Here is a 22,222-nt window from a genome sequence, read left to right on the forward strand (position 1 = left end):
CAAACACGATTTTCCTTTACTATGATTTAAAACAAAAATTAACTATAATTATTAAAATCACCTGGATTAAACACCCTACGAGGAGGCTTTTTCATTTGCCAATGGTTTCTTTCCAGCAAGACATAACCAACTGCTTCCAAATTAATAGAGCGTACTTAACTGCACTTCTAGACCACTATCAGTTTTCTACATTTTCAGAATCGTTCTAAAAGTTTAAAACTGAAGCTAGAATAAACACTGCGATTCTCTTCTCCCAACTCAAAAGGTTTCTCAGCCCCTGAACACTGTGTAAACACTCAGCCTTCTCTTGTACACATCTGTATGTAAACCTGAGTTACCCATTAACACTTTCCTTAGCACTTCTTTTTCAAGATTTTACCATCAAGCCCTCGATACAAGTTTTTTTCTAGAAGTCTAGATATACCAAGTTCCAGCTATATCTGAATATAACTTTAAAAACATCAGTAAATGGAGCATAAAGTTTTTATGCAGATATATGAAGCTGTTTTATCAGAACACAGCTACCAAATTGTTATTAAGTGTTAAGTGTACTATGTGAACAAGGACAGCTCTCCAGAGAGCTGCAATGGGGTCATGACAGGAGAACAGGGAACAGGGAGGTGTCTTTAATCAGCCTCATGTTCGTTATCCATAATATCATGCCTTTCTCCTTGTACACCCTTTTGGTTGTATAATATACATATTCTTAATTCTTGCTGTCAGGACCTCTTTACAATTTTCCTATAGAGACTATATTTGCTGCTCCTGTTTTCTTGAAATCCTTATTTTTTCAGTTGGTGGTAAGCCAGGATAATGTCCTATAGTGGTATTTCATAAAGCCTATAAAATTAAGCTCTTAATGTTATAGCAATGTCTTTGTTGCTTTTGACTCGCTGGTTATAGCAGTAAGAAATTTAAAGCAAAAGGAGGATGAGGGGAAGATGGCAGAAGAGTAAGACGCAGAGATCACCTTCCTCCCCACAGATACACCAGAAATACATCTACACGTGGAACAACTCCTACAGAACACCTACTGAACGCTGGCAGAAGACCTCAGACCTCCCAAAAGGCAAGAAATCCCCACGTACCTGGGTAGGGCAAAAGAAAAAAGAATAAACAGAGACAAAAGGATAGGGACAGGACCCACACCAGTGGGAGGGAGCTGTGAAGGAGGAAAGGTTTCCACACACTAGGAAGCCCCCTTGCGGGCGGAGACTGCAGGTGGCGGAGGGGGGAAGCTTTGGAGCTGCGGAGGAGAGCACAGCAACAGGGGTGCAGAGGGAAAAGCAGAGAGATTCCCGCACAAAGGATTGGTGCTGACCGGCACTCACCAGCCTGAGAGATTTGTCTGCTCACCAGCCGGGGCGGGCGGGGCTGGGAGCTGAGGCTTAGGCTTTGGTCGGATCCCAGGGAGAGGACTGGGGCTGGCGGCGTGAACACAGCCTGCAGGGGGTTAGTGCACCACAGCTAGCCGGGAGTACGGGGAAAAGTCTGGACCTGCCGAAGAGGCAAGAGACTTTTTCTTCCCTCTTTGTTTCCTGGTGCGCGAGGAGAGGGGATTGAGAGTGCTGCTTAAAGGAGCTCCAGAGACAGGCGTGAGCTGCGGCTAAAAGCGCGGACCCCAGAGACGGGCATAAGATGCTAAGGCTGCTGCTGCCGCCACCAAGAACCCTGTGTGTGAGCACAGGTAACTCTCCACACACCCCTTCCAGGAGCCTGTGCAGCCCGCCACTGCCAGGGTCCCGGGATCCAGGGACAACTTCCCCGGGAGAACGCACAGCGCGCCTCAGGGTGTGCAACGTCATGCCGGCCTCTGCCGCCGCAGGCTTGCCCTGCACTCCATGCCCCTCCCTCCTCCTGGCCTGAGTGAGCCAGAGCCCCCGAATCAGCCGCTCTTTTAACCCCATCCTGTCTGAGTAAAGAACAGACGCCCTCTGGCGACCTACACGCAGAGGCGGGGCCATATTCAAAGCTGAGACCCGGGAGCTGTGAGAACAAAGAAGAGAAAGGGAAATCTCTCCCAGCAGCCTCAAAAGCAGCGGATTAAAGCTCCACAATCAACTTGATGTACCCTGCATCTGTGAAATACATGAGTAGACAACGAATCATCCCAAATTGAGGAGGTGGACTTTGAGAGCAAGATTTATGATTTTTTTCCCCTTTTCCTCTTTTTGTGAGTGTGTATGTGTATGCTTCTGTGTGAGACTTTGTCTTTATAGCTTTGCTTCCACTATTTGTCCTAGGGTTCTATCCATCCATTAAAAAATTTTTTTTTCTTAATAATTATTTTTTATTTTAATAACTTATTTTATTTTACTTTATCTTCTTTCTTTTTTTCTTTCTTTCCTTCCTTCCCTCCCTCCCTCTCTCTCTCTACCTTTCTTTCTTCTACTAATTCCTTCATTCTACTTTTCCCCCCTTTCATTCTGAGCCATGTAGATGAAAGGCTCTTGGTGCTGCAGCCAGGAGTCAGTGCTGTGCCTCTGAGGTGGGAGAGCCAACTTCAGGACACTGGTCCACAAGAGACCTCCCAGCTCCACATAACATCAAACAGCAAAAATCTCCCAGAGATCTCCATCTCAACACCAGCACCCAGCTTCACTCAACGACCAGCAAGCTACAGTGCTGGACACCCTATGCCAAACAACTAGCAAGACAGGAACACAACCCCACCCGTTAGCAGAGAGGCTGCCTAAAATCATAATAAGTCCACAGACACCCCAAAACACACCACCAGACGTGGACCTGCCCACCAGAAAGACAAGATCCAGCCTCATCCATCAGAACAAAGGCACTAGTCCCCTCCACCAGGAAGCCTACACAACCCACTGAACCAACCTTAGCCACTGGGGACAGACACCAAAAACAATGGGAACTACAAACCTGCAGCCTGCAAAAAGGAGACCCCAAACACAGTAAGATAAGCAAAATGAGAAGACAGAAAAACACACAGCAGATGAAGGAGCAAGATAAAAACCCACCAGACCTAACAAATGAAGAGGAAATAGGCAGTCTACCTGAAAAAGAATTCAGAATAATGATAGTAAAGATGATCCAAAATCTTGGAAATAGAATAGACAAGATGCAAGAAGCATTTAACAAGGACCTAGAAGAACTAAAGATGAAACAAGCAATTATGAACAATACAATAAATGAAATAAAAAATACTCTACATGGGATCAATGGCAGAATAACTGAGGCAGAAGAACGGATAAGTGACCTGGAAGATAAAATAGTGGAAATAACTACTGCAAAGCAGAATAAAGAAAAAAGAATGAAAAGAACTGAGGACAGTCTCAGAGACCTCTGGGACAACATTAAACGGACCAACATTCGAATTATAGGGGTTCCAGAAGAAGAAGAGAAAAAGAAAGGGACTGAGAAAATATTTGAAGAGATCATAGTTGAAAACTTCCCTAATATGGGAAAGGAAACAGTTAATCAAGTCCAGGAAGCACAGTCCCATACAGGATAAATCCAAGGAGAAATATGCCAAGACACATATTAATCAAACTGTTAAAAATTAAATACAAAGAAAACATATTAAAAGCAGCAAGGGATAAACAACAAATAACACACAATGTTAACCCCATAAGGTTAACAGCTGATCTTTCAGCAGAAACTCTGCAAGCCAGAAGGGAGTGGCAGGACACATTTAAAGTGATGAAGGAGAAAAAGCTGCAATAAAGATTACTCTACCCAGCAAGGATCTCATTCAGATTTGATGGAGAAATTAAAACCTTTACAGACAAGCAAAACCAGAGAGAGTTCAGCACCTCCAAACCAGCTTTACAAAAAATGCTAAAGGAACTTCTCTAGGCAAGAAACACAAGAGAAGGAAAAGACCTACAATAATGAACCCAAAACAATTAAGAAAATGGGAATAGGAACATACATATCGATAATTACCTTAAATGTAAATGGACTAAATGCTCCCACCAAAAGAAACAGATTGGCTGAATGGATACAAAAACAAGACCCATATATTTGCTGTCTACAAGAGACCCACTTCAGACCTAGAGACACATACAGACTGAAAGTAAGGGGATGGAAAAAGATAATCCATGCAAATGGAAACCAAAAGAAAGCTGGAGTAGCAATTCTCATATCAGACAAAATAGACTTTAAAATAAAGACTATTAGAAGAGACAAAGAAGGACACTACATAATGATCAAGGGATCGATCCAAGAAGAAGATATAACAATTGTAAATATTTATGCACCCAACATAGGAGCACCTCAATACATAAGGCAAATACTAACAGCCATAAAAGGGGAAATCAACAGTAACACATTCATAGTAGGGGACTTTAACACCCCACTTTCACCAATGGACAGATCATCCAAAATGAAAATAAATAAGGAAACACAAGCTTTAAATGATACATTAAACAAGATGGACTTAATTGATATTTACAGGACATTCCATCCAAAAACAACAGAATACACATTTTTCTCAAGTGCTCATGGAATATTCTGCAGGATAGATCATATCTTGGGTCACAAATCAAGCCTTGGTAAATTTAAGAAAATTGAAATTGTATCAAGTATCTTTTCCGACCACAACACCATGAGACTAGATATCAATTACAGGAAAAGATCTGTAAAAAATACAAACACATGGAAGCTAAACAATACACTACTTAATAACGAAGTGATCACTGAAGAAATCAAAGAGGAAATCAAAAAATACCTAGAAACAAGTGACAATGGAGACACGATGACCCCAAACCTATGGGATGCAGCAAAAGCAGTTCTAAGAGGAAAGTTTATAGCAATAGAATCCTACCTTAAGAAACAGGAAACATCTCGAATAAACAACCTAACCTTGCACCTAAAGCAATTAGAGAAAGAAGAACAAAAAAACCCCAAAGTTAGCAGAAGGAAAGAAATCATAAAATTCAGATCAGAAATAAATGAAAAATAAATGAAGGAAACAATAGCAAAGATCAATAAAACTAAAAGCTGGTTGTTTGAGAAGATAAACAAAATAGATAAACCATTAGCCAGACTCATCAAGAAAAAAAGGGAGAAGACTCACATCAACAGAATTAGAAATGGAAAAAGGAGAAGTAACAACTGACACTGCAGAAATAGAAAAGATCATGAGAGATTACTACAAGCAACTCTGTACCAATAAAATGGACAACCGGGAAGAAATGGACAAATTCTTAGAAATGCACAACCTGCCAAAACTGAATCAGGAAGAAACAGAAAATATGAACAGACCAATCACAAACACTGAAATTGAAACTGTGATTAAAAATCTTCCAACAAACAAAAGCCCAGGACCAGATGGCTTCACAGGCGAATTCTATCAAGCATTTAGAGAAGAGCTGACACCTATCCTTCTCAAACTCTTCCAAAATATAGCAGAGGGAAGAACACTCCCAAACTCATTCTACGAGGCCACCATTACCTTGATACCAAAACCAGACAAGGTTGCCACAAAGAAAGAAAACTACAGGCCAATATCACTGATGAACACAGATGCAAAAATCCTCAACAAAATACTAGCAAACAGAATCCAACAGCACATTAAAAGGATCATACACCATGATCAAGTGGGGTTTATTCCAGGAATGCAAGGATTCTTCAATATATGTAAATCAATCAACGTGATACACCATATTAACAAAATGAAGGAGAAAAACCATATGAACATCTCAATAGATGCAGAAAAAGCTTTCAACAAAATTCAACACCCATTTATGATAAAAACCCTGCAGAAAGTAGGCACAGAGGGAACTTTCCTCAACATAATAAAGGCCATATATGACAAACCCACAGCCAACATGGTTCTCAATGGTGAAAAACTGAAACCATTCCCTCTAAGACCAATAACAAGACAAGGTTGTCCACTCTCAGCACTATTGTTCAACATAGTTTTGGAAGTTTTAGCCACAGCAATCAGAGAAGAAAAGTAAATAAAAGGAATGCAAATCGGAAAAGAAGTAAAGCTGTCACTGTTTGCAGATGACATGATACTATGCATAGAGAATCCTAAAGATGCTACCAGAAAACTACGAGAGCTAATCAATGAATTTGGTAAAGTAGCAGGATACAAAATTAATGCACAGAAATCTCTGGCATTCCTATACACTAATGATGAAAAATCTGAAAGAGAAATTAAGAAAACACTCCCATTTACCATTGCAACAAAGAGAATAAAATATCTAGGAATAAACCTACCTAAGGAGACAAAAGACCTGTATGCAGAAAACTGTAAGACACTGATGAAAGAAATTAAAGGTGATACAAATAGATGGAGAGATATACCATGTTCTTGGATTGGAAGAATCAACATTGTGAAAATGACTCTACTACCCAAAGCAATCTACAGATTCAATGCAATCCCTATCACACTACCACTGGCAGTTTTCACAAAACTAGAATAAAAAATTTCACAATATGTATGGAAACACAAAAGACCCTGCATAGTCAAAGCAATCTTGAGAACGAAAAACGGAGCTGGAGGAATCAGGCTCCCTGACTCCAGACTATACTACAAAGCTACAGTAATCAAGACAGTATGGTACTGGCACAAAAACAGAAAGATCAATGGAACAGGATACAAATCCCAGAGATAAACCCATGCACATACGGTCACCTTATCTTTGATAAAGGAGGCAGGAATGTACAGTGGAGAAAGGACAGCCTCTTCAATAAGGGGTGCTGGAAAAACTGGACAGGTACATGTAAAAGTATGAGATTAGATCACTCCGTAACACCATACACAAAAATAAGCTCAAAATAGATTAAAGACCTAAATGTAAGGCCAGAAACTATCAAACTCTTAGAGGAAAACATAGGCAGAACACTCTATGACATAAATCACAGCAAGATCCTTTTTGACCCACCTCCTAGAGAAATGGAAATAAAAACAAAAATAAATAAATGGGACCTAATGAAACGTCAAAGCTTTTGCACAGCAAAGGAAACCATAAACAAGACCAAAAGACAACCCTCAGGATGGGAGAAAATATTTGCAAATGAAGCAACTGACAAAGGATTAATCTCCAAAATTTATATGCAGCTCATGCAGCTCAATAACAAAAAAACGAACAACCCAATCCAAAAATGGGCAGAAGACCTCAATACACATTTCTCCAAAGAAGATATACAGATTGCCAACAAACACATGAAAGAATGCTCAACATCATTAATCATTAGAAAAATGCAAATCAAAACTACAATGAGATATCATCTCACACCAGTCAGAATGGCCATCATCAAAAAATCTAGAAACAATAAATGCTGGAGGGGGTGTGGAGAAAAGGGAACACTCTTGCACTGCTGGTGGGAATGTGAATTGATACAGCCACTATGGAAAACAGTATGGAGGTTCCTTAAAAAACTACAAATAGAACTACCATATGACCCAGCAATCCCACTACTGGGCATATACCCTGAGAAAACCATAATTCAAAAAGAGTCATGTACCAAAATGTTCATTGCAGCTCTATTTACAATAGCCCTTAGATGGAAACAACCTAAGTGTCCATCATCGGATGAACGGATAAAGAAGATGTGGCACATATATACAATGGAATACTACTCAGCCATAAAAAGAAACGAAATTGAGCTATTTGTAATGAGGTGGATAGACCTAGAGTCTGTCATACAGAGTGAAGTAAGTCAGAAAGAGAAAGACAAATACCGTATGCTAACACATATATATGGAATTTAAGAAAAAAAATGTCATGAAGAACCTAGGGGTAAGACAGGAATAAAGACACAGACCTACTGGAGAATGGACTTGAGGATATGGGGAGGGGGAAGGGTAAGCTGTGATAAAGCGAGAGAGAGGCATGGACATATATACACTACCAATTGTAAGGTAGATAGCTAGTGGGAAGCAGCCGCATAGCACAGGGAGGTCAGCTCAGTGCTTTGTGACCGCCTGGAGGGGTGGGATAGGGAGGGAGGGAGGGAGGGAGGGAGGGAGGGAGGGAGGGAGATGCAAGAGGGAAGAGACATGGGAACATATGTATATGTATAACTGATTCACTTTGTTATAAAGCAGAAACTAACACACCATTGTAAAGCAATTATACTCCAATAAAGATGTAAAAAAAAAAAAAGAAATTTAAAGCTAAAAATGAATGGGGAGAATGCAAATTCTTCATCTTATTGCCCGTGTGATCTATGCCTTGTTACTCTTGGTAGGAAAAGTATGGTGTCTATGGCTGTGAAATTTCTATTCTGTGATATCTGTTGCCCTGCTCTGCTGCTGGGAAGTAGTGTCTTCACTGTTCTCTGGTTGCCCCAGTGATGGCTTCACTGCTCTATGGTTGCCCCAGTGAGTTAAATGCAAATACTATTTTTCTTTTGTTGTTATTAGTATTACTTATTGCATCTTTGTTTCTATTGTATTAAGTTTTTGAAACAATCTCAAAGTCACAGAAAAATTCCCAAGTGTGGTACAAATAACTGTATTCCTGAAGTATAATACTTGAAAGTAAATTGGGAACAAGATGTCCCAATACCCCCAGAATACTCTAAGTATTTCCTACAACAAGGATATTCTCTTGGATAACAGTAATACAGGAAAACTAACATTGGCACTTTACTATTGTCTAATCCTAGACTCCATCCCAGCTTCCTGTGAGCCTCTGGTCACAGCATTTCCATCAGCTGATCAACACATGACCTTACTTTATGTGTATTTCTGTTTAAGGTGTCTCTCTCTCTCTCTCTCTCAATAAATAGGCAGATGATTCATTATCATGAAACTCATAGCTCATGTCTGAATGAAGCTAATCTAACACATGCCTTTTCTAATCAAACTGTCAAAAATTAAATACAAAGAAAACATATGAAAAGCAGCAAGGGAAAAACAGTATCACACAAGGCAATCCCCATAATTAAGGCACAGCATAGCCTTCCTGCACTCAGGAACACTACACACAACACTTCAGTACTATGCTTAGAGGTCATTTTAAACAGTGAAATCACCAACAAACAGCACAAAAGTGCAAAAATCGTGGCCATTAAACAGACTGTGAAAAGGACACGTGCACACACCATTGTATTTGTTATTGTTTGTTACATTTACAATTATTTCTATCTCTACCAATATGTTGAAAACCACAAGTTCACACCAGTATCTCCTATTCCCAAACACCATGGGGTACATTCGAATTTTCTCCTTTTTCCTATTTGTCATTCCCTTTTCAGATAACAGAAAACCCAGCTCCCATTATCCTTAATATTATCTGCTTATTAGATCCACCCCTTGCAAGTTACTGACCCTCTGTTGCTGTCCTCGTCTCCACACCCCTCAGACACATCCTCCTCGCCCTACTGAGCTCTGACATCTGGTGCCAGGTCAGCCCTCAGTGAGGACGCCTTCCTCACACATCTGGGCTGCAGCAGCCTGAACCACACCACCACCTCCCCCCCCCCGAGAACACCCTTCTCCCCGTGCTCTGGGCCCTGCGGCTCCCTGTGTCCCTCGTGTGGATGCCTGCGTTGCTCAGTAGCTCCTAATGTCTTTTGGACTGAATTGTTCCAGAAAGGTGGAAGAGAAGAGGAAGGATAATGCAAATGATTTTGATGGCTGATTTTCTAGTCACTATCTCCTTAGTATTTTTACCTGTATTTTAAAAAATAGAGATCATTAAGCAATTTAGGTCAAGTTGGGCCAATAATTTTAAAAATTTGAGAAATAAATACGCTGTGCCAGAAATGTGGTGGAAGTACCCTTTGACCTTTAAGGAAATCCATTATTTTATATCCTTGATAATTTTCCTTTAGTTGATAGCTCTGCTTTATGTTATTAGTAGCACAGTTGTTGTGCTCAGTGGAATCCTAGTCACAGCAGCTGACTGGACATGCATTTATCGATCCCCATTTGGCCTTGTACTGGTAATACTGGAATCCAGGCAGTTTTTGGCAGGGTGGTGGAAATGTGCCTTAACGACCAGGAAGTACAGGAATGGCTTTGTCAGGATTGTAGGTAAATAGATAACTTTATGGCTTCTAAATTTTTCCTTCAGTGTTATGTTTCTATTTAAAAAAAAAAAAAAAGACCACGATTGTAAATGAGATCTCAGTTTCTCCTAGAAAAGTAGTTCAGATGATTTCCTTCACACTATCAGGAATATGTCACTCTTTCTCCACATTTACATTAATGTCAGTAAAGAATGCTCGTTGATACTCTTTCTTTTTTCTTCAGAGGCTCTAGAACAGGGATAACAGACACATGGCTCGACGTCCTCCTCCCACAACTAGAGTATCTGGGTTGGAGCAGATCTGAGAAAGGAGACGCTGATGTAGATCACAAGCTCCTGGAACCAAACACCATGCCCACTTCCCATCATCCTCCATCTCCTGGCTCGCGAATGGAGAGATGAACATGTGAATAAACGTGATACTGGCAAAGAGGCTTGGACGTGCTGTCCTATCATTTCCATCCTCTCTATCTACAGACAGCATTCTAGGTGTCCCATTTTTAATTAAAAAAAATTCAAACCCATCAATTTGCAGTAAGACTCTTCTCATTAGAAACTGTTAACAGATAAGACTCGTCACTGATGACTTCTGGCATAAAAGATTAACACATTACCTCTGCACTCGGTACACTCGAGTCCACGGAGGCACGAGGGCAAGGATCCGGGCCACCAATTCAATCAGGTCACTGGGAGAATAACTCTTGTATCTTCCCGATTTCCACAGCTCATAAAGCCCAGTTCCACGAATCACCAGGGTAGGGTAGAGTTTCAAACCATCAGGACGAAAAGCAGGGTTCTCAAAAAACTCCTGTGAATAGAGAAAATGACTTCTCCATTAGTTATATGGAGATTACCCATAGTGAAGTTTCAATCTGGGGCTGGCTTCTCTCACACACCTATGTGGTCCTTAGACTGACTTTCCTTCCTATCAAGCGAGGGAAGGTAGACAGAACAGAAACTCATTGTTTTTACAGCCTCAGTGGAACAAAACATGTGTGTGCTGGGTGACCAAGCCCTTGCCAACCAACCCAACCCCGGTCCACTGCTGTGGTGTCATCGCATGCTGCCCTCCCCACCTTGCTTTTCTGTCTTTGCAAAGGCAATTTCCTCTGCCTGGAAATTTCATCCGTTTTTCTTCGTCTAGCTAATCTTCAGGTCTCAGCTTGAATGCCAGTTCTTCAGAGAGGTCTTCCCGACGTTCAAATACAAGTTGCTTCACTTAAAAATGTTTTTTGGAATTCTGTATTCTTGCCTTCCTAGCAGCATCATACTGACAATTTATCTGATGCCTGGCTTCACCTCCAGACTGCATCCTCCTTTAATAATGGAATGTATTTAATTGTTTAAACTTTTAAAAGTTGTGACATAGATCATCATCTGGGCTGCAAAACCTAAACTGTCTACTATATGGCCCTTTGCAGAAAAAGTATGCCGACCGCTGGATATGACTATTTTGTCCTCAGGCCAACCGGCACCATTCCTAACCCGGGATACACACAGTCCATTTGTTATCTGGACACTGAGGGATACATCTAATTCATCTACTTTGACATAGTAATTTCCTGCACTGTATCATCCCAGCTGGCTGCCTTATTTCTTTACTTGGGATGTAGCAAGGAGACATCAGGCATTCTCCTTTCTATGACTTTGCACTGCTAATCTGCTCTTATCTTGATTTCGCTTGACATGTGATAGAGGAATGAAGGTGGACTCATACAGCTCCCTCTCACCCCGACCCTGGCGTTAGTACTTAAATGGCCAGCAGTACTGTGTCTTTTGAATTGTGAAAATGCTTTTTTATCTTGTGCTGTTATTCTTACAGAGCTTTCCATTGTTTAACTTGGTTTTCAAAGAAATATATAACTATAGAGTTTTCAATCTCTCTCATTGATTTCTGTCACAGTCTTAAATGCTATAATCTTTGTGCACCATTTGCTCTTAGGGCTATTCTTCTGTAATTGCATGTAATTTTCCCTGTAACATTTATATATTAAAGATTCATGAGGTCTTTAATATTCTATAGCCATCCACAAAGAGTATGTATGCAAGTCACTTTCTACCTAGTATGCATCTATATTGGAACACAGGATTTCAGTAAAGTACTTCTGGTTACTCGTGTAATAAGTTAGGGGGACATATGGGCTGATATAATCCTTTCATAAGAATGATGATAGATGGAATTGGTGCTGGACTTCCGGTTATACATGGAGAATTAAAATATGTTTCTTTCCTTTCCTTCCAAAATCACACTGAAATAAGAGGAAATAATTTTTTAAAAAAGCATAAACCCAGAAGAACAAAGAGAACATCAGAGGAGACAGGAGGGGGAATAAGTGATAGCAATAAATTTTTGGAAGACAGAAAATGGGTGGAAGATTGGTAAATGACTTTGCAAATGAAGAAAACTGTAAACAAACTATCTGCAAAGGGGGATACGGATGAAAGGGCAGCTCAGTCACACCAGAGTCCCAGGAACGAGCATGGATCAGAAATAGCAGTAATGACAGTTCTTCAGAATATAGTTATGATTCAGATGATGTGAATATTATACCAACAAAAAGACAAAAACCTTAGTGAGTGATTCTGATACAGAAAGTGAAAATGAAACTCACGATGCTGGAGAATGCTCCTTTGCTTCTACAGAAGAGTGGACTGAAGACATTTCATGAAAATTAGAAGACTTTACAGGTGTGTCAGGTGTAACTACTGAATGTAATAACCCACAAAGTGTTAGTGAAATAACAGAATTAATTTTGATCAGCCGAAATAAAAATTGCCGGCCACAGGCATTAATTTCTGCAAAAATACCCCAGTCAATAAGGAGTTTAAAAAAAAAAAAAAAGGAGGGAAAATAATTTCACAGAATTCTGTAAGTGTGAAGGTATTAGAACAGAGACATTTTGGGGCATGTAAAAGGCTTACTTCCCATGATGAATCCTTTCTTAGAAAGCTGCTGGAGAATGTGTTTTAGTAAAGTAAAGGAGTAAACCAATAAAAAGGATTAACTTGGTTTCTAAAAAACAAAGAATCCAATCCTAGAGAGTGGAGAAGAGGAGCCCTAAGGAAGACCTCTGTGAACTAGGCACAGAGAACTGCCAGTCCAGTTTGGAGCTGGAAGATTAGACCTCTAGGAGTTATGTCTCTAGCCTAAAAAAGGGACTTAGAGAATATCTGATAGGGTCGGCCACTGAGAGAGGGGCTTTAACACTGAATGGGCACACTTGAAGGTTACATATACTCAGAGAACTAATAAGCAAATAAAGAAATAAGACAATTTTACTGTTAACTCTAGGAAAAACAAAGTTATTTAAGAAAAGAAAGTAAGTATAGTATATTACTTGGCTCCATGCAAATAATAATAATTTATGTAAAAACTGTAATGAAAACACTGACTACTCACATAACTAAAATAGTGGCCTAATAATATTGGGAGAATGGGAGTTCCAAGAATTAACTCTTTAACTATTGTATTGGTAACAGTAAGACAAGAGAATCTCTCTACTGATAGTCAGGAAACAGGAATCCAAGCATAGAAGAAGGAAACATAGTGGTAAATACTGGGAGCCCACCCCCCACCTCCCCTGGCCTGGCCACAACAGTTGAAAGTGGCGGAGGACTACGGTGTTTTGATGTGACCCCTTTAGGACTTACTGGATTTTCAAACACTAGTTAATAATAACTTTATTAATTAATACCTTTTATACTATAAAGATAATTAATTTAATAAACATCATTTTGGCGGCAATGTGGGTGATACATTAGAAGGGAACATGGCTGGTGACCGTGGGACTTAGCTAAGCAGCTGTCTACCTGTGCAGTGAGCTGACAAAAGCATGAACTGAAGTTGTGGCAGTGGGGATGAAGAGGAGGCGACAGCCCTCAAAAATATTCAGAGGGAGTAATAGACAGGACCTCCTGTTAGATTAGACCCACGGTAGAGGGAACAGCGACAGCAGCAGCAGCAGTGATGTACTGAGCACTCTCTATGTGCCAGGCATTCTTCTAAGCATGATGCATGCATTACCTCTGCCCACCTTCACAACAGCCTCATTCAGAGATGAGGAAACTGAGGAACAAAGCAGTCCGTTTGCTACCAAGTGGCGGGTGGGGCCAGGATTCAAACTAGGCCCAGTCTGGCTCCACATATTCTCTCTTTCCTTCTGAATGACTGAATGTCTAGCTTGGGAGGGTATGTGGATGATGGAACACCAATATCACAGGAAACAGAAGACGAGGAGACCACGGGGGGAATGAAGTATGTCCATATTGGACACGTTAAGTCCGAGGTACAAGTAAGACATCTGGTGCTAGTTGAAGAGTATTCAGCAATTGGACTTAAGAGCTAAGGCTTAAGGCTGGAGAGGAAATGAGATTAATTGAAGTATAAGTGGTAAAGTTAGAACAACAGAAGAAAGACGAGCATATAGATGAGAGCAAAAGACAAGCCACATTTAAGTGGTGGGAAGAAAAAGAAGATCTAGTGGAAAAGAAATAGTCCTAGAGGTTAAAAAGGGAACCAGGGGACAGCAGAGTCACAAAAGCCAGGGAGGTGAGAATTTAAAACTGGAGAGTCTTTAACAATAACAGGTGCTAAGACTGGATAAAATGTCAGCCAAGAAGTATCCTTTGGATTTGGAGATTACCAAGTACTTTACAGTGTTTGAGAGAATAGTTTGAGAGAGAGAGAGAGAGAGAGAGAGAGAGAGCGCGCGAGAGAGAGTGTGTGTGCGTGTGTTGGCGGGCAGTGAGTAGAAGCCAAGCTGCAGTGGATTTGGAGGAAGCAGGGACACTGAAGCGTTTGTAAATGACATGGGGGCACTCAAGGGAAAGGAAGGCAGGGTACTGCTGTTTTTCACTGTAGGCCGTACAGTACAACTTGACTTTTAAAATTTTGCATGTATTCCTTTGATACAAATAAAAAATAACTGAAAACGGAAAGTTCTGTATCTGTAAGATCCAACCCGACCAGGATTTCAACATCATTCAGGTCATGCATAGTGATTCATCATAAAGCAGACTTTCCTTGGCCTAAGAAAGGCGACACAGAAAGGTGCAAAAGAAAGGGTGCCTTCCTAAGAGCCTGCTTCTACCTGAGACTCACCATGGCCTTTAACAGTTACTTAACTGCGTCAGGTCTTGTTTCCTTATCTGAGGAGGCTGCAACAGGTGGTCTTTTCTGATATAATTCTACACTACCTGTATTCTATGATATTACCTTAAGTATCAGGCCTTTACATTAGGAAAACCGAGCAAATGAAGACGTAATAACAACAAACACCTCTAACCATACCTGCCAAACTGTAACTTGATCATACTGGCTTTTAGGAAAAACAGCTCAGTGGGGAAAAAAAAGAACTTCTGAGTGTCCAAAGGGTGGGCAAACATTAATGGACTTTGAAAGATTTCGCATTACTGACAAGAGGTTCTGGAGATAAATTTCTCCTCAAGAGAAACTGACACTCTCTAGGCATTTTCAGCAACCTGAGCTTGGATATCCAGGAGCAGTCTAATTTTAAAAGAATAAAATACAAAAACAGCTAAAGGTTATTTTGAGTAGTAAATGATATACCATTTTGGAGGCCTGAGGACAGATGGAAAGGGTGAAGTTAATGCTCGGAGGATAAATTCCTAAGATGTTAAACATTCTCCATCACAACCAGGACTTTCAGCTTATAAGAAAAAGGAAAACTTCACTTCAAAAATAAATCTCAGTTACTGAAAAATATAAGCAAGTGCTATTTATCACAAACAGCTATGAGCTCTGTACCTACCACAAGATAAGAGTGTGAATCTGCAATGAACAGACGCAAATGACCAGCCCTGCTCTTAGCGACCTGGAACTGACCTAAGCAACAAGGTGTGAGAGCAAAGCCAATTTATAACTAACACATGCAGGCACATAGCTGGGTAGAGGCTTTATGGATCCATGCCAGGCAAGGCTATCTTGTCCTCTACAGATATAACATTTTTTAGACTTCTACAATTATACAAGTAGACCCTTTACTTAGCAACCCTCCCTATGGATAAAACACATTAAGGGAACTGTATCTGTGGGTCGCTAATAATGTGACAATAAAATAAAGTAGGGAAAAAAGAAGTTTTTAAAGTGTAAAATATACTGCCTACTAATTCAGGAAAAGTTGTGAATTCCAAATAGGCCCAAACAGGATTTCTTAAACAAAAACTAGTTTAAAAAAATTTTAGTAAACCTTTTATTGAAATATATCTTAGTATAAAAAAGTACACAAATCATAAGTGTACACCTTGATAGATTTTTACAAATCATGTAGCCAGCACCTAGACACTCAAATCAAGAAAAGGCACCTTATCCAAACCTCAGAAGCCTACCATATGCCTGTTTCCAGCTACAGTTCCATCCAAAGCTTCTGAACCTCACATTAATAGGATTGTACGTTAGGTAGTCTTTTGGATCTGGTTTCCTTTGCTCAATATTGTTGAATAGAATCAGCCACGTTGTTGCATGAAGTCATAATTAATTTACTCTTATTGTTTTATGTATTTCATTGTTTGACTACACCACAACTTACAATATTGATGTATTTGACTTTAATGGACACTTGGGTTGTTTCCAATCTGACGATACTACACTCAGTAATTTGTGACTGTGTCTTGGTAAATATGTGTGTGCATTTCTGTTGGGTAAACGTGAAGGAGTAGAATGGCTGGGTCATGGAGTATGCCTACGTTCACTTTTAGCAGATACTGTCAAACAGTTTTCTAATATGATGTACTATATTCCCACTGGCAGTAAATGAAAGTTCCAGTTGCTCCATACTCTTACCAACACTTGATATTGTCTTTTTTCATTTTAGCTATTCTTAGCTATTCTGATGAGTATACAGTAGCCATGTATTGTAGTTTTAAATTTCATTTCTTTGAAGATAAATGACTTTGAGAACTTTTAAATAGTTTTACTGAATATTTGAATATCCTATCTGTGAAGTGTTTGTTCAAGTTTTTTTTTTTTCCCCCATTCTCCTATTAGGTGGTCCTTTTTTTTTTTTTTTTTTTTTGTGGTACGCGGGCCTCTTACTGTTGTGGCCTCTCCCGTTGCGGAGCACAGGCTCCGGATGCGCAGGCTCAGCAGCCATGGCTCACAGGCCTAGCTGCTCCGCGGCATGTGGGATCTTCCCGGACCGGGGCATGAACCCGTGTCCCCTGCATCAGCAGGCAGACTCTCAACCACTGCACCACCAGGGAAGCCCATGTCTTTTTTTTTTTTTTTTAATTGATTTGTAAAAATATTTAAGACCATCTATAGATTAATTTTTTAGAGAATTTTTCTCTAGAGAGAAATCAGATTTCTCATTTTAGCTCTATTTTGTTACTCATTTGCTGGGATGCAGTTAGAAAAGGCATATGGTCTGCTCACATTCCCTGAAGGTTTCTTTGAAAAGATTATAAACAAGCAGATAAATCCGTTTACATGAAGGGCTGTCTTTGCAATATTATTTCTGAACTATTCTTTATTTTGAAGACACTAAGAAAATGAATTTTAAGACTCAGCTATTTGCTATCACTTGACATATTTTTTCCAAGGGCACTTAAAGTTATGAATTCTGGTTATACCACTGGCCCACCTAGGAGCTGTGCTAAAGAAAAGTGTGTTTCAGGTGCCTTTTAGGCCTTAAGTCTGGGTGCCTGGCTAGTACAACTGAGGGGAAGATATTAGACTCAAAATCTATTACATAGTCAATATGGGGGAATTAATAACCTCTGTGAATTAATGCTGTCTTATAAAACAGGCTTTTATTTGTAATTCATTGGCTTAGAAATAATAAACTTTTTAAAAGGAAATAATTATTAACTTCACAAATAAGGCATGATGAATTCTACTGCTCTAATAAACAGAGCAAAATAAAAGCAATTTTGTGGATGAAATAACTTGATAAATATTTTCATTCTCTTCTCTAAAAGGATATCCTTAAGCCACTTTCCCTATTTGAGAATCAGAAGTAAAAAAGCGTTTTGAGCAATCTCATTTCCCAAGACAAAGCTAACATGTGATGGAGTAAAAACAAACAAACAAACGAACAAACAAATGAACCCCAGAGTTAGGTATTAAAATTCAAAGAACAGAAAGGCTAGAGGAAAACAGAATATTTTCTTCCACTGTTTAATGAAATGCTGTACGAGAAAGGCAGTTCTAAGCTTAGAAGTATCTTAAGAAATCATCACTGAGAAAGTAAGTAAGTAAGTAAGATAGATTTGACAACAGAAACAAAAGGTCAAGGATAGGTCGGGGAAAATATTTTTAACAAATATAAAAAATCCATAATGTTATTACTTAGAAAGTCCATATAATTAATATTAAAAATATTCATATCGAATAGAGTAACTGGTCAGAGGACAAAAACACACAATTCCAAAAAGATGAAAGAATTATACTTATTAAATACAAACCTGAAAAATACATTACCTATAATTACAAAATACAAGTTGAAACGGCACTTTTATCCATCAAATTAACGAAGATAAAATATTGTATATGTGTGTGTGTGTGTGTGTGTGTATATATGTATGTATGTAGAAAATACATACATAGGAGAGAATTATTTTGGGAAAAAGATAACCCTGCTGAAATGAGTGTAAGTTGTTACAACCCCGGGAAAAACAACTAAGTAATATGGTGAGATTCTTAAAGTAGTTATACCTTCACCTGGTAATTCTACTCCAGGGAATTTGTCCTAAAGAAATAACCCTAAATACTACAAAAAATTACAGGCGTAAAATTTGTTGATGTGCAGTCTATTTACAATATCAAAAACTGATAATATCTTCAATTAAAAAAACTGGAAGTGGTTAAGCGAAGTATGGCATATTTGTTCAATGGAAATTCAGTGGATATTTAAATATGTTAACCTTTTAACAGAGACCAGGCTATAACAGGAATAAATGCTTGCTATAATGTTAGTGAAAAAGCTATTAAAATAATTACTATCATATATGTAAGTGTAAGTATATCTTTGTGTATCTATGTATCACCCACCCCATCCCCTAAAAAATCCTAAGTATAAAAAAGTCCTGGGAGTATACTGACATGTTAGAGTTTTATTTGGTGTCGGGGCTGTGAGTGACTCCTCTTTCTCCACTGTGTCATAATGAGAATGTCTTGCTTTAATAATGGGAAAAAAATCAACAGTAAATAATCAAAGCGCAGAGAGGGTAGAAGCAGCATGCAGAGGCATTCTCAAGTAGCTTGGTTTAAGGTAACACTTACTGTAAACTGTTCAATGTCTCTCTCTAGTCCCACATTTGGCAGATCGGGCATCATATGAGCCACAACTTTGAAACCAGAATCTTTGGCCAGGTGAAAGGACTCACATACCGCCTTCACAGTGTGGCCCCTGAAGAAGAAAATTCACTACCTGTTACACAAATAAATGGGCAACAAGGTGAGTACAAGGAATAGAGGGAAAACAATCTCTGAGACAGGTAACAGTAGCTCTATAATGAAGAATATGGTTGGGGAAAAAGAAATCTTAGAAAGTCATTTTTACATCTCCACCTCTGAGAAGGCCTGGAAAAAAATAATTTTACTTCTGAGATATTTCTCAGAAATTCCCTTATGCACTTACTCAAAGTTCTGACAGTAAGTGACTGAGGTCACAGGAGTTAATATACACTAATATTATTTGATTTAGCATCATCGGCCAAAATAAGCTTGCTAATGTAAATATCTAGGTTAAAAACAAGAATAATGAGCTCAAAACCATGCAGGAGCAGCATCTTGTTATGCTCTTTCCTTTAAAAATCTTTTAACAAATAATTTCATTTGGAGAAAGAAATGGGGGGGAAGAGAGGAAAGAGAGGAGAGAGAGAGAGAGAGAGAGAGAGAGAGAGAGAGGGAAAGAGGGAGGGAGGGAGGGAGGGGGGAGGGAGGGAGGGAGGGATACATCTATACACAAAGTAGATTTCACTCTGGTGGGTTGGAGGGCCCTAAAAAAAAAAGTAAGAAGAGAGAATGATTTAGTGACAAGGCAGAATCATTTGGGGCCAGCTATATAAATCATCTTAACATTCTAGTGCCACATTCAAGTAAGAAGCAAGCCCGAATAATAGTTTGGGGCTACTAAAGACTGAAGCCCTGTGTCAATCCTTTCACTACCTAGCCACTCCCATTCACCACCAAAGAATCCTACAAACCATGGACTCCTTCCCACTCTCTGAAGGTTCCCATCCATTTCCATGGCTTCCATCTCTAATCTATCTCTCTCTCTTTTTTTTTTTTTTTACAGTACGCGGACCTCTCACTGTTGTGGCCTCTCCTGTTGCGGATCCGGACGCGCAGGCTCAGCGCCCATGGCTCACGGGCCCAGCCACTCCGCGGCATGTGGGATCCTCCCGGACCGGGGCACGAACCCGTGTCCCCTGCATCGGCAGGCGGACTCTCAACCACTGCGCCACCAGGGAAGCCCCTCTAATCTCTTTTTGCTAACGACTTCTCAATCTATATGACTGGGCCAGGCCTCTCTTCTGACACCACGCCCAAACATCCAATACTCTAATGCTGCACTGTACAATATTAGAGTCACGAGGCACACGTGGTTATTCAAGTTTATCTTTAAATTAATTCAGATGAAAAATTCAATTCCTCGGTTGTGCTGTCACAGTGGACAGTGCGGGTACAGAACATTTCAGTCACTGCAGAATGTTCTGCTGGACAGCCCGCTCTAAAGCAAACCTTCAACCAGCTGTCCCACAAGCATCTAAAACTTAGTTTATTCAAAATGAAACTCATCTTCCCTCCAAGCCTCATTATTTCCCATTCTCTCTTACCCTCATTCCCACTCAGTCACCGAACACTGCTTTTCAGGACATCATTTCCTGCTTAAATTACCGCAGCAGCCTCTGAACTGACCTTGCTTCTAGCTTGGTCTCCTTAGTCCACCCTGACACTGTGATCCCCAGGACTTCCCTGCTGGTCCAGTGGTAAAGAATCCGCCTTCCAATGCAGGGGACGCGGGTGCAATCCCTGGTCAGGGAACTGAGATTCCACATGTCGCAGGTCAGCTGGGCCCGTGTGCCTCAACTAGAGCCCGCATGCCTCAAACTACAGAGCCCGTGCACAACTAGAGAAGAGAAAACCCGCACGCCACAAATAGAGAGAAGCCCGTGCACCATAACAAGGAGCCTGCGTGCCGCAACCGAGACCTGACGCAGCCAAAAGTAAATAAATAAAATAAAATAAAAAACGAATCTTTTAAAATAAATAAATAAATAAAATAAAATGCAGACGTGCCTTGATCACAAGTTAGCTTGCAGCCGGGCCTTGGATTAAAGCCCAAACTTGCTGGGCTGACTTCTAAGGCGCCCCACGGTCTGGCCGTCCTGCTGACCCTGTCAGCCTCACCTCTTACCACGCTCCTACCTCACGCTCCACACTCCCACCAGATGAAACCACTCCAACTTCCCGAAATGTGCCACGTGCTCCTATCCTCAGGAGCTTGCTCGCACTCCTCTTTCTGCCTGAAAAAATCTGCCTCTTCCCCACCTGACTAACTCAGACTCTTCCTGTAAGTCTCAGCTTCAATGTCACTTTCTTCGAAAAGCTTCCCTGACCTTCCAGAGACTCCTTCCACCCCCAAGGTACCTCTCTGGCGTAGCCTTGGTTACTGCAGCAGCCCTACCAGCGTTCCCGGTTCAAGCCTTCCCCGACAAGAACGCACCCTATGCAGGCTGATCTTTCTCAAGCTTGATATCCACCTGACTCTTCCTGTGCAGAATGTTTAATAGACCTCTACTACCTAACGGGAAGCATCTGCCCTCCTTAGCCTGGCACTCTTCCTGGTTGTTGCTAAGATGCTGACCCATGTGTTTCCCTAGTTTCCCTTTACTTCCTTCTCCGAGCACAAACCTCTGCCATGTCTACCCAAATCCTATTAAAATGAAGCAGCCTTTAAGGTCCAACTCAACACACACTTACTCCCTGAAGCCTGCCTTTATTTCTGGAGGGAAGAGAACTTCATATGGCTCTATCAACCCTTATTTCTTTCCTTCCTTAGACTCCCAAATTTCTCAAAGTTTATACCCATCACCTCACCAGCCTTTCTTTCACTACCCTACCAACTGGCATTTGCTTCACCAAAACTAATCTCTTAAATCTCACACTAGTTTCCTTCTTGTTCAAACCCTTTTCTTTGTTCCTATTCTCCTTGGCCTTCTCTCATGCTTTAAACTACTAACCTTGAGCCCTGCCCTCTGCTTTCCATATGGGAAAGGCTATTTATCGCAAGAATTGGAAG

General features: G+C 40.3%; 1 protein-coding gene across 2 annotated transcripts in view; it reads right to left on the reverse strand.

The window, feature by feature from the left end:
- Positions 1-22,222, reverse strand: part of ELP3 (elongator acetyltransferase complex subunit 3) — a 109,453-nt gene that overhangs the window by 41,214 nt on the left and 46,017 nt on the right. For both annotated transcript variants that reach the window (XM_065878640.1, XM_065878641.1), the window contains 2 exons: positions 19,198-19,324; positions 10,571-10,764 (listed from right to left, as the gene is read on the reverse strand). In XM_065878640.1, coding sequence (XP_065734712.1) covers positions 10,571-10,764; positions 19,198-19,324 — 321 coding nt within the window. The remainder of the gene's footprint in view (positions 1-10,570; positions 10,765-19,197; positions 19,325-22,222) is intronic.

Source organism: Phocoena phocoena, chromosome 6, assembly GCF_963924675.1.
Source record: "Phocoena phocoena chromosome 6, mPhoPho1.1, whole genome shotgun sequence".
NCBI lineage: Eukaryota > Metazoa > Chordata > Mammalia > Artiodactyla > Phocoenidae > Phocoena > Phocoena phocoena.